We start from the raw sequence: 16,012 nt of genomic DNA, 5'->3' as shown, positions 1-16,012 counted from the left end.
AATTAAGTCTTGAAGCACCCTCGTCAATAAATTAATATATTTGTGCAATGGAGTCATCTGTTGATATTACATAGGGTTACATCGGATATATGTCATAGAATATGCCATTCGGCCCAACCAGTCCATGCAGGCATTTATGCTCCACTCCAGCCTCCTCCCGTCTTTCCCCATCTAAAGCTAACCCTCTATTCCCTTCTCCTGCATATGCTTGTCCAGCCTCCCCTTAAATGCATCTATATTATTCACTTCATGCACTCCCTGTGGCAGCGAGTTCCACATTCTCACCACTCTCTGGGTAAAGAAGTTTCTCCTGAATTCCCGATAGGATTTCTTGGTGACTATCTTACATTGATGACCTCTAGTTATGCTTCTCCCCACAAGTGGGAACATTCTCTCTATATCCACTCTATCAAAACCTTTCATCATTTTAAAGACCTCTATGAAATCATCCCTCAGCCTTCATTTTTCAACAGAAAAGCCTGTTATGCTAAGATGTAATTAAAGTTGATTCAATAATATTTAAAATGCTATAAAGCAAATAGTTACAAAGATTTCACCTTTTGAAAAATCTACCCTGCACTAAAATTAAATAATTTTGTTTGATATAATATTTTTCAATCCAATCCACGTGTGCTAGCTATGATCCCCAGATTATGGCTGGGGGAATTGGAGACGAGGGAAGAATGAAAGGGAGAAACTGAAAATTGGAATCTAGTGTTGACCTTAGATTCAGTTTCTCAAATTAAATTAATATTATAAAGCCCGCAAGTTATGTACTTGAGTAACTCAAACTGTTTAGCTAGCAATGTGAATATAGTCATTTGTACGTTCTGGGATTCAGCACGGAAAGAGTTAAGAGTTGGATTGTATGGACGGAGCAGTTACTGACTCTCATGCCTGTAAGAGATGATTAATACCGTCATGGGCATTTCTCACACAAATAAACACAAATCCATGAAAAATAACCTCTGCAGGTTGTCTTATAAACACCTGACTGCAGTCGAGCCTTTGCTTCTCTTGGCCTCCTCCCACACTACACGCTTGCTCCTGAATCCCAGGACTGTGCAATAACCGAGGTTGTGGAATTGCAGTACACACAGGACTGTTGTTCACAAATAGGACCAACAACAACAGCAAAATCCATTGTGGCAATACAATAACCACAGCCGTCAACTTTTGGGGAAAGAAAGTCCTGAGTGAGATTCATGATCAAAAAGAGAATCAGGTCACAAACCCACTTAAAACACATGGAACAGATTAAAAATAAATTAGGTACATTAAAATATGTCACATTTTTAAAAATCAGATGAGTGAGTCGCACTCCAAATGAGTAACGCTTGATTGTGCCTGACTGTGGTGTGGAAGTGGGAAAGAGGGAAACATGCCTTTTCCAGGAAAATATAATTCTAAGTTGCAGGAGAGTAACTTTTCAAAAGTATGACTATTTTTTTCTGGGAGGGGGGAAGCACACCCCAAGGTCAATCTTTGATCCAGAGACGAGGGTCGCCCTTTCGTGAAACCCTTATCAGGCCCCTACTTTAAGAGTCATATGATGATTACTACTTCCACTGAAGCAGGTACGCCTTCAGCTGTTTCTAATGGTAGGAATTAATGTTTGGGGCATTGTCGGGGGCATGCGGTACCAGATTTCTTTGATTACTTTTTCATTATATGTCATGCTCAAAAACTCGCAATATTTTAGACCACCCACGATTAAAGCTTCATTTCCTGACATTTTATGATACATGACTTCAGCCGTACAGCTGAGACCTGATTGCATTTCTGATGTATTGTTTCCTCTTTTATTTTCCAGCCGGTTTGGCACTAAGTGCGCCCGCTGTGGTAGGCAGATCTATGCCAGCGACTGGGTACGGAGAGCACGGGGCAATGCCTACCACCTGGCATGCTTTGCTTGTTTCTCCTGTAAGAGGCAGCTCTCCACAGGCGAGGAGTTTGGGCTGGTCGAAGAGAAAGTACTTTGTAGGATCCACTACGACACCATGCTGGAAAACCTCAAGCAAGCAGCGGAGAATGGTAATTGTAGTGAGATTCTTAATCCAATGCATTCATGTGTCCTCGAAACAGCAAACAACGGCGACACAAAAATACGATTTTCTTTATACAGTCAAATATGTAGCCAAGAAATGTTACAGTTGGTTTGCGATTCCTTTGATTTTTTAAAAGAAAAAACATTTTTGAAGAGCAGATAAGATGTTCAATTTGAGAATCGCTGTACTGCATTCACTTAATTACTCATTCAGCAAATCAATCTAAACAAAAAGAATATAAAACACTTGAAATGAAAGTGGGATTTGGCTTCTGGAATGCAATCTGGGTACTGGGTACTGGGTACAGGGCAGTGTTTGGCTGTAATTATTGTGCTGGTAACCGGGTAACATTTAATGTCTGGCTCAGAGTTTCGTGTCGCACTGAGTGTATTCTGTGCTATACCTCGAATCGGAAATTGTACACCATAGGAATAATTGGAAGGTGGCTTGGTACATTAGAAATTCCGTGTTACAATCAGGTGTTAAGTTTATCTGGAGCTGAATGTATATTTGATTTTTAACAATGACTATAATACAATAGGTGTCGCCAAGGAGTCAATATTGGTCGTGTCTTTACATCCTTTTGGCCCATTGCTCACTCGCCAACTTTTGCTAAACTTATTTTTGCCCCTTGTCGCCCTTATACCACCACACATCCTCCCTGGTGTTGACAATGATGCCAATTCATGACTGGGCAGTAGGGCACACGATTCATGTGGAAGTGAGTCATGGCTTTTTGTTTTCCTCCGACAGTTGAATGCTTTGTGCCAATGTAGCACTCCACCTCATAATCTGAGCGGGAAATGCATTAAACACAGCTTACTGAGGTTTCACAGGAAACACTGGGTCATAAAACTGCATGGTCAAGAGCCACTTATCCACTTTACTTTGATAGTGCAACAACATTATGGGTTTCTTTTTATTTGATTTTCACTTTGCTGAATTTTTTTAATGTCGGTGTTAAGGAATGGAACATTTTTCCACTTCGGGCACCCAGTGGGTTAACCACTGTCCTTGCAATGTCCATTTCCTACACCTGTCAGTCTTGTGACTTGCTGAATTGAGATGAGTAATTTGTCTGAATTGTGGACATCTATATTCTGAGGGTTTACAACCACTTGTAACTGAGATTGTCGAAACACTTTTCACATAGGACGCTTGCCTCTGGCAAAGAGATTGGACTTCAGTGTGGGGGTCAAGAGGGTAGATAGCAAGAAACTATTTCCTCTGGAGGGGCAGTCCAGAACAAGGGGGCATAACCTCAAAATTAGAGCCAGGCCGTTCAGGGGTGATGTCAGGAAGCACTTCTTCACACAAATGGTAGTGGGAATGTGGAACTCTACCCCAAAAAGCTGTTTAGGCTGGGTCAATTGAAAATGTAAAAACTGAGATTGACAGATTTTTCTTAGTTAAAGGTATTAAGGGATATGGAGCCAAGATAGGTAAATGGAGTTAAGATACAAATCAGCCATGGTCTAATTGAACAGGTTTGAAGGGCTGAATTGCCTACTCCTGCTCCTATGTAATTCAAACTCAGACCCCCTTTAGTTGGATATTTTGATGTATTTTGTTTGAAAATAACAATACGTTGTTCGTCATTGCATTCACTTGCTTTGTGTTGTGTATATCAAGTTAACCTTTTCAGGATGCAGTCGTTCTTAATTACCCTGAAATAATACTTCAGAGCTCTAAATATCGACTTTTATTTAACAAAATCTATCGGTAAAGAAATGATGATTTATTGCTGTAGTTACTCATATTAGATATACATTAACATTGGATCTGGTGACATGGTATGTTTCCCACTGAATGTTGAGTCCACAAAGGGCAACTTGGAGTGTTTGATCAGAAAGAGCTGGCAAGTGACACCCTTCCAAAAGTTTCTCCAAGCCTCTTAATGTTACCTCGTTATTCTGAAATGTTACCTCATTATTATTGTTTCTTATTATACAGCGGCGGGTGCGGGGGTGGTCTTAGCTAGCACAGTAATGTGTACTAGGTGGAATCACAATGTTTACTTTTAGTGGCTCTGCTGGGAAATCAGTCAAGATCAGTGTACTTTATTGACAATAAGAATGCTTTCATGTTAGAGCTCCAATGTCCATTTATCTTAGCTGCACAAAATCATTGAAAACCAAAATATGCAATCATCTTTTTTTTGTTCTTTTTATTTAAAAGATTTTAATATTGTACCGTTCTACAGCTATAACCTGACCAATACTTAACTTTGCCAATGTCACCCAAAGGAAGGGGCTTTCACTTCCAGTGACAATCCAGTAGTATCTTATGCCTATTCATTAATAGCTTCTCAAAAAGCTATTCATACATGATAAATGTCCTTGTGCATCCTACCAACAACTAAGGATAACAGGTTAGTTAAAACAACAACAATAACAACTTGCATTTATATAGCGCCTTTAACGTGCTAAAACATCCCAAGGTGTTTCACAGGAGCAATTTATGAAACAAAACCGAGCCACATAAGGAGATACTAGGACAGTTAATGAGGTAGGTTTTAAGGAGCATCTTAAAGGAAGAGAGAGCCGTAGAGAGATGGAGAGATTTACGGAGGAAATTCCAGGGCTTAGGGCTATGGCAGCTGAACGCATGACTGCCAATGGTGCAGCGAAGAAAATCAGGGATGCGTAAGGAGCCAGAATTGGAGGAACGCAGAGACCTCAGAGGGATATAGGACTGGAGGAGATTACAGAGATAGGGAGGGGGTAAGTTCAAGGAGGGATTTGAAAACAAGGATGAGAATTTAAAAATTGAGGTGTTATCAGACTGGGAGCCAATGTAGGTCAGCGAGCACAGGGGTGATGGGTGAATGGGACAGACTTAGGCTATGGCAGCAGAGTTTCGGATGAGCTCAAGTTTACAGAGGGTGCAAGGTGGGAGGCCGACCAGGAGAGCATTGGAATAGTCAAGTCTAGAGGTAACAAAGGCATGGGTGAGCGTTTCAGCAGCAGATGAGCTCAGGCAGGGGCAGAGACGGGTGATGGTACGGAGGTAGAAGTGGATGGTCTTGGGGATGGAGAGAATATGGGGTGTACAGCTGATGAACCTTAGCTCCCCATCGTGCAAAACATGCTAAAGCATGTTCTGGATATTGTGATGTGCCGTTTCGAAAAAGAAAACTTTTAAACTTGTGTGTACAAACCTCAAATTCTGGTACTGTTTATGTACACTGTTGATTCTATAGAAGCTCAGAGTGTTAATGGGTCTATCATGTTATGGCATCTGAAATCACATTGAGCTAGCCTTTGTTTGCACTTGTCATTACAGTAGCCAGCTCGTCCTAATGCTGCAGTTTAATCAGGCGGTATCAAATAAGTCATTATGCACTCAATTTATCAGTGCAAATTGTCAGAGCAATGTGTTAACGTCCTTTGGGGTGTCCCCATGAAAATGTGTTCTCTCGTCCTGTTCTTTGATCCTTGTTATGTTTTATTAGATTAAGCATCAGATTTTTGCCAATCATCATAGAACATATCTTGATGGAAAAAATGGTTTTCCCAGGGCTCTTGCATTTAAAATATCAAACTCACTGAAAGTGGATGATAATTCTCTCCGCCAGGAGGAAACCGGGTGGGAGCAGAGTTAAAATGGAGGTGGTAGACTAACCCTTCCAGCATGTTTCCCAGGCCCTTCCACTGGGTGGCCGAGGTGTTGCCTGAGTCAGGCAGGGGCTCATTACTCGATGCAGATCAAGGTCCTTTGCCACTTGAACTGCTGACTGGGCAGAGTGTTCACCATGGATACTCTGCCCAGTAATACCTGACAGAAACACCCTTCCATTCTAGTGCTAAAATTAGTTTTGAGGGGCCCAGGAGGGGCAGGAGTGCTCCTCCAAACTCCACAGGAATAATGTTCAGAATAACTCCACAAGACTGCATATTGTAAGCTCAAACTGATGTGACCTTAGTCTCTTTAATAAGACTCCAGAGTGCCAAAACAATAAGGTAGCAAGCCTTTTATACCAGCACAGCACAAGGTGTAGGTGACCGTAGGACTCCCGCAGACACGCCCTCTGGTGGCAACTATATATAGCTACATACATAACACAGGTTACCCCATCTCTCCACCCCCGCACCCCGTCCATGATCACAATTGTTCCCTGACCTACCTTATTCCCGGCTGTGACAGCCTCGGGGCTGCCCAATATTGCAGTCCACCGCATATATATTGAGGCCTGGCCCTGGAAGTGGATTGGGCCTCCTGCTGACACCATTGAGCAAACTCCACCAGTCAACCGGCTGCTAGTTAAAATCTAGGAACAGGAGTGGGCCACTCAGCACCCTGAGCCTGTTCCACCATTCAATTAGATCATGGCTGATCTGTATCTTAACTCCATCGACCCGCCTTGGTTCCATATCCCTTAATACCGTTGCCTAGCAAAAATCTATCAATCTCTATTTTAAAATTTCCAATTGACCTAGCCTCAACAGCTTTTTAGGAGAAGTAGTTCCAGATTTCCACTACCCTCTGTGTGAAGAAGTGCCTCCGTAAAATCTACCCTGGTTTGTGTGCTCCAAAATAGCAGGGGATGTGAAGTTGCACCTAGACTGGAGCAGTGTACAATTGTTTCATTTACATTATAGACCTGTACCTGTGGCCTGCTTTATCCAGTTTCATGGACAATCTCTGCAGACTAAACAAGGCTTGCGCCCATCACAAGCTTTTCCCTGATCCATTCAATTCAGGCTTTCTGCACCCAGCTTCTAAATGGCAAAATAGACCAACCTAATTGAGTTAGATTCTGGTATCTTCCAATGGTTTCCCGTAAATCTCGTCCTGTCTCCACATCACAGCTTCGCTTCGTAAATTCACCACTTCCTTCCTGAGGTCAGTGCTTCCTCTCTGATTTCCCCCAGCCCTTTCTTGTTGCAATGATTTTAGACTTTTGACATTGACTTGTGCCAGTGATGATAGCTTTTCTGCATCTTGTACTGTTTTGTGATTATTACAATTCGATACCAAATAATCATTTGCTGGCTAAGTTCTAATCCTCCTCACCTGCACTGTGCATCAGAAGGTAATTTAATTCTGCATCCTATACAGCAAAAAGGAATAAGATCTGTGGGGCATTGAATCAAACAATGCAAGAGAGACCCAAAGACTAGGCTTGCTCTGGTCTCCCTTCCAGTTGCAGTAGGACCATGTGAAGCAGACAGCAGATGGCGGTACATTTGTAAAACAAATGTTTTTGTGACGTACAGTTTCAGGAAGAACAAATCTGTTTTCAATGACTGGAATCAACCATAACCCCAGAATGGTAATTCATGGGATATGGCTATAATATTGCATTTGGTTCACATAGCAGGAATAAATTGTATTTTTATTATAAAGTAATTATTCATCTGGATTTTCTTGCCCCTCTGCTCCGCGTATCATTCTCTACCTAAGAGGTTAGCAATGATCTGCTTCCAGGCCCCCAATGAGTTGACTCTGGTACCAGCTCCTAGAATGTGTGCAAAAGTGTCTTTGTGTGACTGTCTAAGATTTTTCTCCTCTGTGCTTTGTATTTCCCCTTGATGGCACAGTTGAGACTAGGCATTACACTTTTAAACAGTCAATGTGAATTCTGAGGCTTTTAAAAATTCAGAGATCAGATACACGTCATGAGCAGAATTCTATGTCCCAGAACTTTGCATAAGTTGAGCAAAACAAAAGAATAGGGATCTTTTTCTGGAACGTATTTGTGATATTTGATGGTTTAGATCATGGTGTCCTCAGGATTCGAATCTATGCATGCAGAGTATTAAAATCATAGCGCTCTTAAGACTGAGTGGCACATTGGTTTAGCATCGCTGATTCCTACATTACAACAGTAACTACACTCCAAAAGTACTTCATTGGCTGTAAAGCGCTTTGAGATGTCCAGTGGTTGTGAAATGCGCTATATAAATCTATGTATTTCTTTTTAGCTTGCTCCTTGCACGTTGAGAAATGTTCCTGTAAGCAATTCTGTCCTGCTCTTTCCCCTCAGGAGCCTGCATTCAAAATCAACGTAGATTGATGGGATGTCTCTTCTCCCGATTTTTCTCTTGCTCTCATTCCTCCGAGGGTTCTACTTGAAATGAGGTTAAGCAATTTAACCCAATTCCTAGTGGACATGAATCCGCAGCACTAAACCTTCCTTACTGTGGAACTATTTGGTATATAATTGTGTGGCTCCATCCAATAAATCATTTAGATGGTCACCGATGTAGTATGCAGTGTTCTTCTGAGGTTCAATGTGAGGTGCAGTGTTGTGTTCTGCAGAACAAACTTTACTCAACACCTTGATCTAGATATAGATCTATATCGTACATAACCTGGCAGTACTTGATGTTGACACTGGCTGAAAAATGTGTTCTTTGCTCACCAGTGACAACCTTCACCTTGCTGAGCACAACACTTGCCTCCTATATATATATATATATATATATATATTTATTTCCTCCATGCTATAAATCTTAGCTATATTGGCTAATATTCCATTACAAAATTGCTGGTACAACCCTTAAAGAATCAATCATATGTGAAATATTTCTTTAATAGGATAAACTTGTGGGTAATGTAATAATTGGTTCATAGATTTTCCTGCCATAATTTGTGACACCATCCATGCTTATTTAATATAAACTGTATTTCATGATACCCCCACCTCTCAGTTGCCTTCAGAGAAAAGAAGGGGAGAAAACTGAGTGATGGGGGGAAATCATGAAATATAATGGCTCAGGATGTTACACGAATATGCAGATACAGCAAGTGATCAGGAAAGTCAATGGTATCTTGGCCTTTATTGCAAAGGGGATGGAGTATGGAGAGCGGGCAGGGAAGTGGAGTTGAGTCCATGACCAGATCAGCCATGATCTTATTGAATGGCGGAGCAGGCTTGAGTCATGGCCTACTCCTGCTCCTATTTCTTATGTTCTTATGTTCTTATGTGTGAACCTACACAGTGTGTCTGCAGACTAATTGACTGTGGGGTGCATCACAACACAGCTCAGTCATCGCGTCATCTAATATGATATGTGCCCTTTCCAATAGTGGTAAATGGATAGCCATCAGGATTGGGAACCCTCGTTGATTATTTTCCTCCCTGATCCAGAGGCATTGAAGCTGTTTCCAGTGCCCAACTGTTTCCCAGCTTAGATCAGCTAACTCACACAGGGATCAAATCTGAAGCCTCTCTTGTCCATATGGCTCAGTAATGCACCACAAGGTGCATTTACTCACTGACTTCAAACGCAGATTGGGTGACCGCTTTGCAGAACATCTTTGTTCAGTCCATAAACGTGACCCCGAGCTTCCGATCACTTTAATTCTCCGCTCCACTCCCACTCTGACCTCTCCGTCCTCGGCCTCCTACACTGTTCCAATGAAGCTCAACGCAAGCTCGAGGAACAGTACCTCATCTTTCGTTTAGCAACTTTACAGCCTTCTGGACTCAACATCGAGTTCAACAATTTCAGACCGTAACCTCTGCCTTATTTTTTTCCCCTTTCCTCCTTTTTTTTTAACAAACCCCCCCCATTTTTTTCTCTCTCCCGTAGTGGCTGGTGATGATTCTGCCATTCACACCCCTTCTAGAATCATCTTTTGTTTCTTAACTTGTCCCATTACCATCTCATTTTTGCCCATCACCCCTTTTGTCTCTCTAATCTCTCCTGCCTCCCACCCTATCACAGACCTTCCCTTTTGTTCTTTCCTCCCCTCCCCCTTTCACGGTCCTGCACTTCCTTAAGAATCTGTTACATGTCGAACTTTTCCAGTTCTGACAAAAGGCCACAGACCTGAATCGTTAACTCTGCTTCTCTCCACAGATGCTGCCTGACCTGCTGAGATTTCCAGCATTTTCTGTTTTTATTTCAGATTTCTGTATTTTGCTTTGGTATATTTCATGGTTTTGTGCGCAGGATCCTGTGTATTGCATAAAAGGCTTAAGTTCAGGACATCTCAAGAGAGGAAAACTAACAGTGCATCTCAGTTCTTCCACTCCCTCTTGCATTTCTCCTGGCACTTTAGCATGGAGTACTGTTAGTGTTAGAGTCATGTAAGAGTCCGCAATGTCTGCCCTCCCAATGGATAGAGTTTGACCAGAGGCAAGAGCCCTTGAGAGAAGAAAATGGAGAAAAATCAAGGCAAAACTCTAAATAGAAAAGAGGCTTGTGTTCACAAATATAAGCATATACTGTTTAACCAGGCCAAGAAACAGCTATAGTTTGCCAAATATTTCTCGGGCGTCATGGCAATAGAGACATATTGGCCAAGGTTTAAACCCACAGACACATTCATCTTGCAATCTGATACCACCCAGACCTCTCTGCATTTGATCTCTTCTAAAAGGCACTCTTTTAAGCCAAGGGTAGGAATCTAGTTGCACTTCTTGGAACCAATATTTCTAATGAAGATAATATACTTGTGCATCATTTCAATTGGGGAAAAATAATGGAGGCATTATGGATGGACGTTGATCCTTGTTATGTCTATATATACTGATGAGTTTAATTGACAACGTGTGCTGCATTTCTTTATACAAAGTAGGATACTGCAACTGGCCAGATGGACTGCAATAGTCTATTCCAATCTTTATATTCTATGTTCCCCACTTAAGTTTAACTGTTTTTAATTAATTCCCACAATAAGAAACAGATTGAACTGTGCCAAATTAACTATAATGCAATTTATGCTAATAGTATTCGCATATAATGAAAAAGTATAATCTATACAATTATTTTTTTTAATATACTTCCTTGAAAGCAACAAATGAAATCCCAGAGCAATTACAGAATGACTGAAGCCTTTGCTAAGAACAGCTATGACATTTCCATGCATCTCACTGACACACAAACCTCTTATAACAGCCCCCTTCACAGATCTGTTGTCATAGCCTTCTACTTTCCCTCTCAGACATTGGAAAGCTGGCATGTTTCCTTGAAGAAAGAAGGAACATGCATGTGTATAGTGCCTCTGGACGTCCCATAGTGCTTTACAGCCAATGAAATATTTTTGAGTTGCACATCACAGCTTTGATAAAGGGAATGTGCTGTTGGAGATGGCCTCAGTCACTGGCCAATTAAAGAAGGATGTGTCTATTTGTACTAACTGAAATGCAGCCGATTCTCTGATTGGCTCTCCAGACCTATTGCTGATTGGTCTTCTTGGAGGATAAACCACACTCTGAAGTTCCTCTGGAATGTGTAACTGGAACCACCCAGCCCAAGTTCTGAGTGAATTTCCAATTTGCAATTCGATCCAGTTTGACTTCAGAAGCCACAGAGGATAGATCTCCCCAAAAGCCACCAAGTTCTAGCCGAAGTCCCTGACCCCAGTGCAAGTGCATCCCTCCACCAGCTGAAGACCCTTACCCAAGCGCAAGACCTTACCCCCACCCCCCTGCCCTCCCCATAGATGGGGCATTGTGTGCGGATTGTTAACAGGTTTATTGGGTATGAAGTGTATAGTGACAGTGTCATGACTTCTGGATTTCATTCACCCCAACGATGTCCCTTGTGACACACGCACCAAGCTTGCACGCACCCGGGGGTAAGAACAACGTGATTCATCTTCTCTGAGTTCCCTCTCTCCCCTCCGATCCCCCCCCCTCATCTATGTCTCTCTCTCCCCCTCTCCCCCTCCCCCTCCCCCCCAGGCTCTCTCTCCCCACAAGCTCTCTGCCTCCTAAGCTCTCTCTCTCTCTCTGCCCTCCCAGCTCTCTCTTCCCCCCCATGCTCTCTCACTCTCCCCCCCCAGCACTCCCTCCCCCCCAAAAGCTCTCTCTGCCCCCCCCCAAAAGCTCTCTCTCTCTGCCCCCCAAGCATCTCTCTGCCCCCCAAGCTCTCTCTCTCTGCCCCCCATGCTCTCCCTCTGTCCCCCTGCTCTGCCTCTGCCCCCCTGCTCTCCCTCTGCCCCCCCATGCTCTCCCTCTGCCCCCCCATGCTCTCCCTCTGCCCCCCATGCCCTCTCTCTGCCCCCCCATGCCCATGCCCCCCCATGCTCATGCCCCCCGCCCCCCCATGCTCTCCCTCTGCCCCCCATGCTCTCCCACTGCCCCCCATGCTCTCCCTCTGCCCCCGCCATGCTCTCCCTCTGCCCCCCCCCATGCTCTCCCTCTGCCCCCCCCCATGCTCTCCCTCTGCCCCCCCCATGCTCTCCCTCTGCCCCCCCCCATGCTCTCCCTCTGCCCCCCCCCATGCTCTCCCTCTGCCCCCCCCATGCTCTCCCTCTGCCCCCCATGCTCTCCCTCTGCCCCCCCATGCTCTCCCTCTGCCCCCCCATGCTCTCCCTCTGCCCCCCCATGCTCTCCCTCTGCCCCCCCGTGCTCTCCCTCTGCCCCCCCGTGCTCTCCCTCTGCCCAACAAGCTCTCCCTCTGCCCAACAAGCTCTCCCTCTCCCCACCTCCCCAACCCCCCAACCTCTCTTTCTCTCCCCACCTCCCCAACCTCTCTCTCTCTCCCCGCTTCCCCAACCTCTCTCTCTCTCTCCCCACTTCCCCAACCTCTCTCTCTCTCTCTCCTCCCCCCCAATCTCCCAAGTTCTCTCTCTCCTCCCCCCAACCTCCCAAGTTCTCTCTTTCCTCCCCCCAACCTCCCAAGTTCTCTCTTTCCTCCCCAACCTCCCAAGCTCTCTCTCTCTCTCTCTGTCCCCCCAAGTTCTCTCTCTCTGTCCCCCCAAGTTCTCTCTCTCTCTCCCCCCCCCAAGCTCTCTCTCTCCCCCCCAAGCTCTCTCTCTCTCTACCCACCCAAGCACTCACTCTCCCCCCCAAGCTCTCTCTCCCCCCCCAAGCTCTCTCTCTCTCTACCCCCCCAAGCTCTCTCTCTCTCTCCCCCCAAGCTCTCTCTCTCTCTCCCTCCCCAAGCTCTCTCTCTCCCTCCCCAAGCTCTCTCTCTCTCTCCCCCCCAAGCTCTCTCTCTCTCCTCCCCAAGCTCTCTCTCTCTCCTCCCCAAGCTCTCTATCTCTCCTCACCCTCCTCACCAAGCTCTCTCTCTCTCTCTCTCTGTCCACCCCCAACTTCTCTCTCTCTCCCCGCTTCCCCAACCTCTCTCTCTCCCCGCTTCCCCAACCTCTCTCTCTCTCCTCCCCCCCAACCTCCCAAGTTCTCTCTCTCCTCCCCCCCAACCTCCCAAGTTCTCTCTTTCCTCCCCCCAACCTCCCAAGTTCTCTCTTTCCTCCCCAACCTCCCAAGTTCTCTCTTTCCTCCCCAAGCTCTCTCTCTCTCTCTGTCCCCCCAAGCTCTCTCTCTCCCCCCCAAGCTCTCTCTCTCCCCCCCAAGCTCTCTCTCTCTCTCTCTCTCTCTCTCTCTCCCCCCCAAGCTCTCTCTCTCTCTCTCTCCCCCAAGCTCTCTCTCTCTCTCTCTCCCCCCAAGCTCTCTCTCGCTCTCTTTCCCTCCCAAGCTCTCTCTCTCTCTCCCCCCCACCCAAGCTCTCTCTCTCTCTCCCCCCCACCCAAGCTCTCTCTCTCTCTCCCCCCACCCAAGCTCTCTCTCTCTCTCCCCCCAAGCTCGCTCTCTCTCCCCCCAAGCTCTCTCTCGCTCTCCCCCAAGCTCGCTCTCTCTCACCCCAAGCTCTCTCTCGCTCTCTCCCCCAAGTTCTCTCTCTCTCTCTTTCCCTCCCAAGCTCTCTCTCTCTCCTCCCCAAGCTCTCTCTCTCTCTCTCCTCCCCAAGTTATCTCTCTCACCTCCCAAGCTCGCGCTCTCTCTCCTCCCAAGCTCGCGCTCTCTCTGTCCACCCCCAACCTCTCTCTCTCTCTGTCCACCCCCAACCTCTCTCTCTCTCTCCTTCCCAACCTCTCTCTCTCCTCCCCAAGCTCTCTCTCTCTCTCTCTCCTCCCCAACCTCTCTTTCTCTCTGCCCCCAACCTCTCTCTCTCTCTGTCCACCCCCAACCTCTCTCTCTCTGTCCACCCCCAACCTCTCTCTCTCTCTCCTTCCCAACCTCTCTCTCTCCTCCCCAAGCTCTCTCTCTCTCTCTCTCTCCTCCCCAACCTCTCTCTCTCTCTGTCCACCACCAACCTCTCTCTCTCTCTGTCCACCCCCAACCTCTCTCTCTCTCTGTCCACCCCCAACCTCTCTCTCTCTCTCCTTCCCAACCTCTCTCTCTCCTCCCCAAGCTCTTTCTCTCTCTCTCTCCTCCCCAACCTCTCTCTCTCTCTCTGCCCCCAACCTCTCTCTCTCTCTGCCCCTCCCCAACCTCTCGCTCTCTCTCTCTGCACCCCCAACCTCTCTCTCTCTCTGCCCCTCCCCAACCTCTCGCTCTCTCTCTCTGCACCCCCAACCTCTCTCTTACTCCTCCCAAGCTCTCTCTCTCTCTCCTCCCCAAGCTCTCTCTCTCCTCCTCAAGCTCTCTCTCTCCGCACTTCTCGCTCTCCCTGCCTGCCTCTATCTCTCCCCGCCGCCTGCTTTCCCCAGCGCTGTGGGAGGCTCTGGACTCGGGGCTGGGGGGGGGGGGGGGGGCTCGGGGGATGCGTTCGGCTGCTCAGTGGAGGCATGCACTGAAAAGGGTTAGTAGGAATTGCGCTGGGGGGGTGGAGGGGAGTCGGTGATATTTATCCTAACTCTCGCTTCTGCACATGCGTCAGGAGACACATGCGCAGAAGGGAGACTTAGTATAAATAGTTACTGCGATTAAAGAACCATGAGAAGTTTGAGGTTTTGCTGAGTGCAAAGTTCTATCCCCACTTCCACACCCTGTTCTTGCTCCTCATTCTCTCCAATGAGTTTCACGCATCAAATGTGAGTCCCAATAAAGGAGTTGGTAGGATCCAACTGAGGAATTAGGAACGTTTTTTGGAGCTGCATTGTAAATTGTTGTGTTCCTGCCTGACCTATCTTATTTAGGCAAAAAATTAGACAACAATTCAAATATACAGTCAGCTCCACATTGAATAAATACCCACATATAATAAATGTTCAGCGTGGCATTATTGTGTTCATTATATACCCGATTGATGGTGTAATTAATTAATTTATTTCTTGCTGATAAAATTCTGTAGATAGAGAGCAATAGGTGGTAATAGTACTCCTTAACAGAAAGACGTTTTGCTGCTGGATTAGAGCAGGCAGTCACCCCTTTCATTTGGAAAGTTGTGTTTGTATATATTTGAATGTGTAGGCTGCAGGAGAATTCCCTTCATTTGGTCATCTTGTCTTGTAAATGTAGAGGTCATTCATTGTCGGTGGAGAGTGATGTAATAATTTTTTCCAGAACTGTTCAGACCATTTTATTATTTAACTTTTGAGGACTCCGTGTGCTTCTCAGCTTTCAAATCTGCATTCTATCATCGACCCACTGCCAAAAACAAAATGTTTGCCGATGGACAATATCCAGCAGTCTAATGTGGAATTCTCTGCGATAACTGGAAAATGGAAGTCGTGGGAGTGGGACTAGTAAAGGTAGAGATGGGAGCGCTGAGGGCAACAATGGTGTTCAGGATTACAAAAGTTCTACAGCAGGCCTCTGAGGGTTAAGCATAGACTGGGAGCTGCATTATATATTTCTCTGGATTTTAGTAAACTTCTTTTCCATGCCTTTCTGTGAATATTTTCCTTTGGTTAGCCAAATTGATGGCATGTGTTTAAACCAAGCTACTGAGAAATCCTACGGTTAGGGTTCTTGTTTGCCCACTGTTCAATCTCTCTAAGTGCACACCCTACAAGCATAAGTGTATGTTGGCAGAGCCAAGGCTTAAGGTCCCCCCAGGTGGGCAGTAGGTATTCCTAGAATATAAATAATTAAAACCAAACATATTCCCACTGCTTTACAAGCCAGGACTATCTTACCTGTTGGATTATTCGCTGGCAAGTTTAGCTGGTGCAGAATGGGAGGAATATCAGCCCCCAGTGACAGGTCTGTTCTTCCAAGTTCCATTATTGAGCCAGGCTAGCTGATTCATCATCAACAATGCCTGAGAGTACTGCAGACCTACATAGCTCAGGTAACAAATTACCGAATCTCGCACAGAAGTTCTGAACTTCCATCG

General features: G+C 45.6%; 1 protein-coding gene across 1 annotated transcript in view; it reads left to right on the top strand.

The window, feature by feature from the left end:
* The window catches only part of lhx6a (LIM homeobox 6a), a 64,209-nt gene that overhangs the window by 23,105 nt on the left and 25,092 nt on the right, over positions 1 to 16,012 (top strand). Inside the window, exon 5 of the mRNA XM_070863402.1 lies at positions 1,814 to 2,034. Coding sequence (XP_070719503.1) covers positions 1,814 to 2,034 — 221 coding nt within the window. The remainder of the gene's footprint in view (positions 1 to 1,813; positions 2,035 to 16,012) is intronic.

Source organism: Pristiophorus japonicus, chromosome 20 (assembly GCF_044704955.1).
Source record: "Pristiophorus japonicus isolate sPriJap1 chromosome 20, sPriJap1.hap1, whole genome shotgun sequence".
Lineage (NCBI taxonomy): Eukaryota > Metazoa > Chordata > Chondrichthyes > Pristiophoridae > Pristiophorus > Pristiophorus japonicus.
This window is presented reverse-complemented; position numbering and strand designations above follow the sequence as displayed.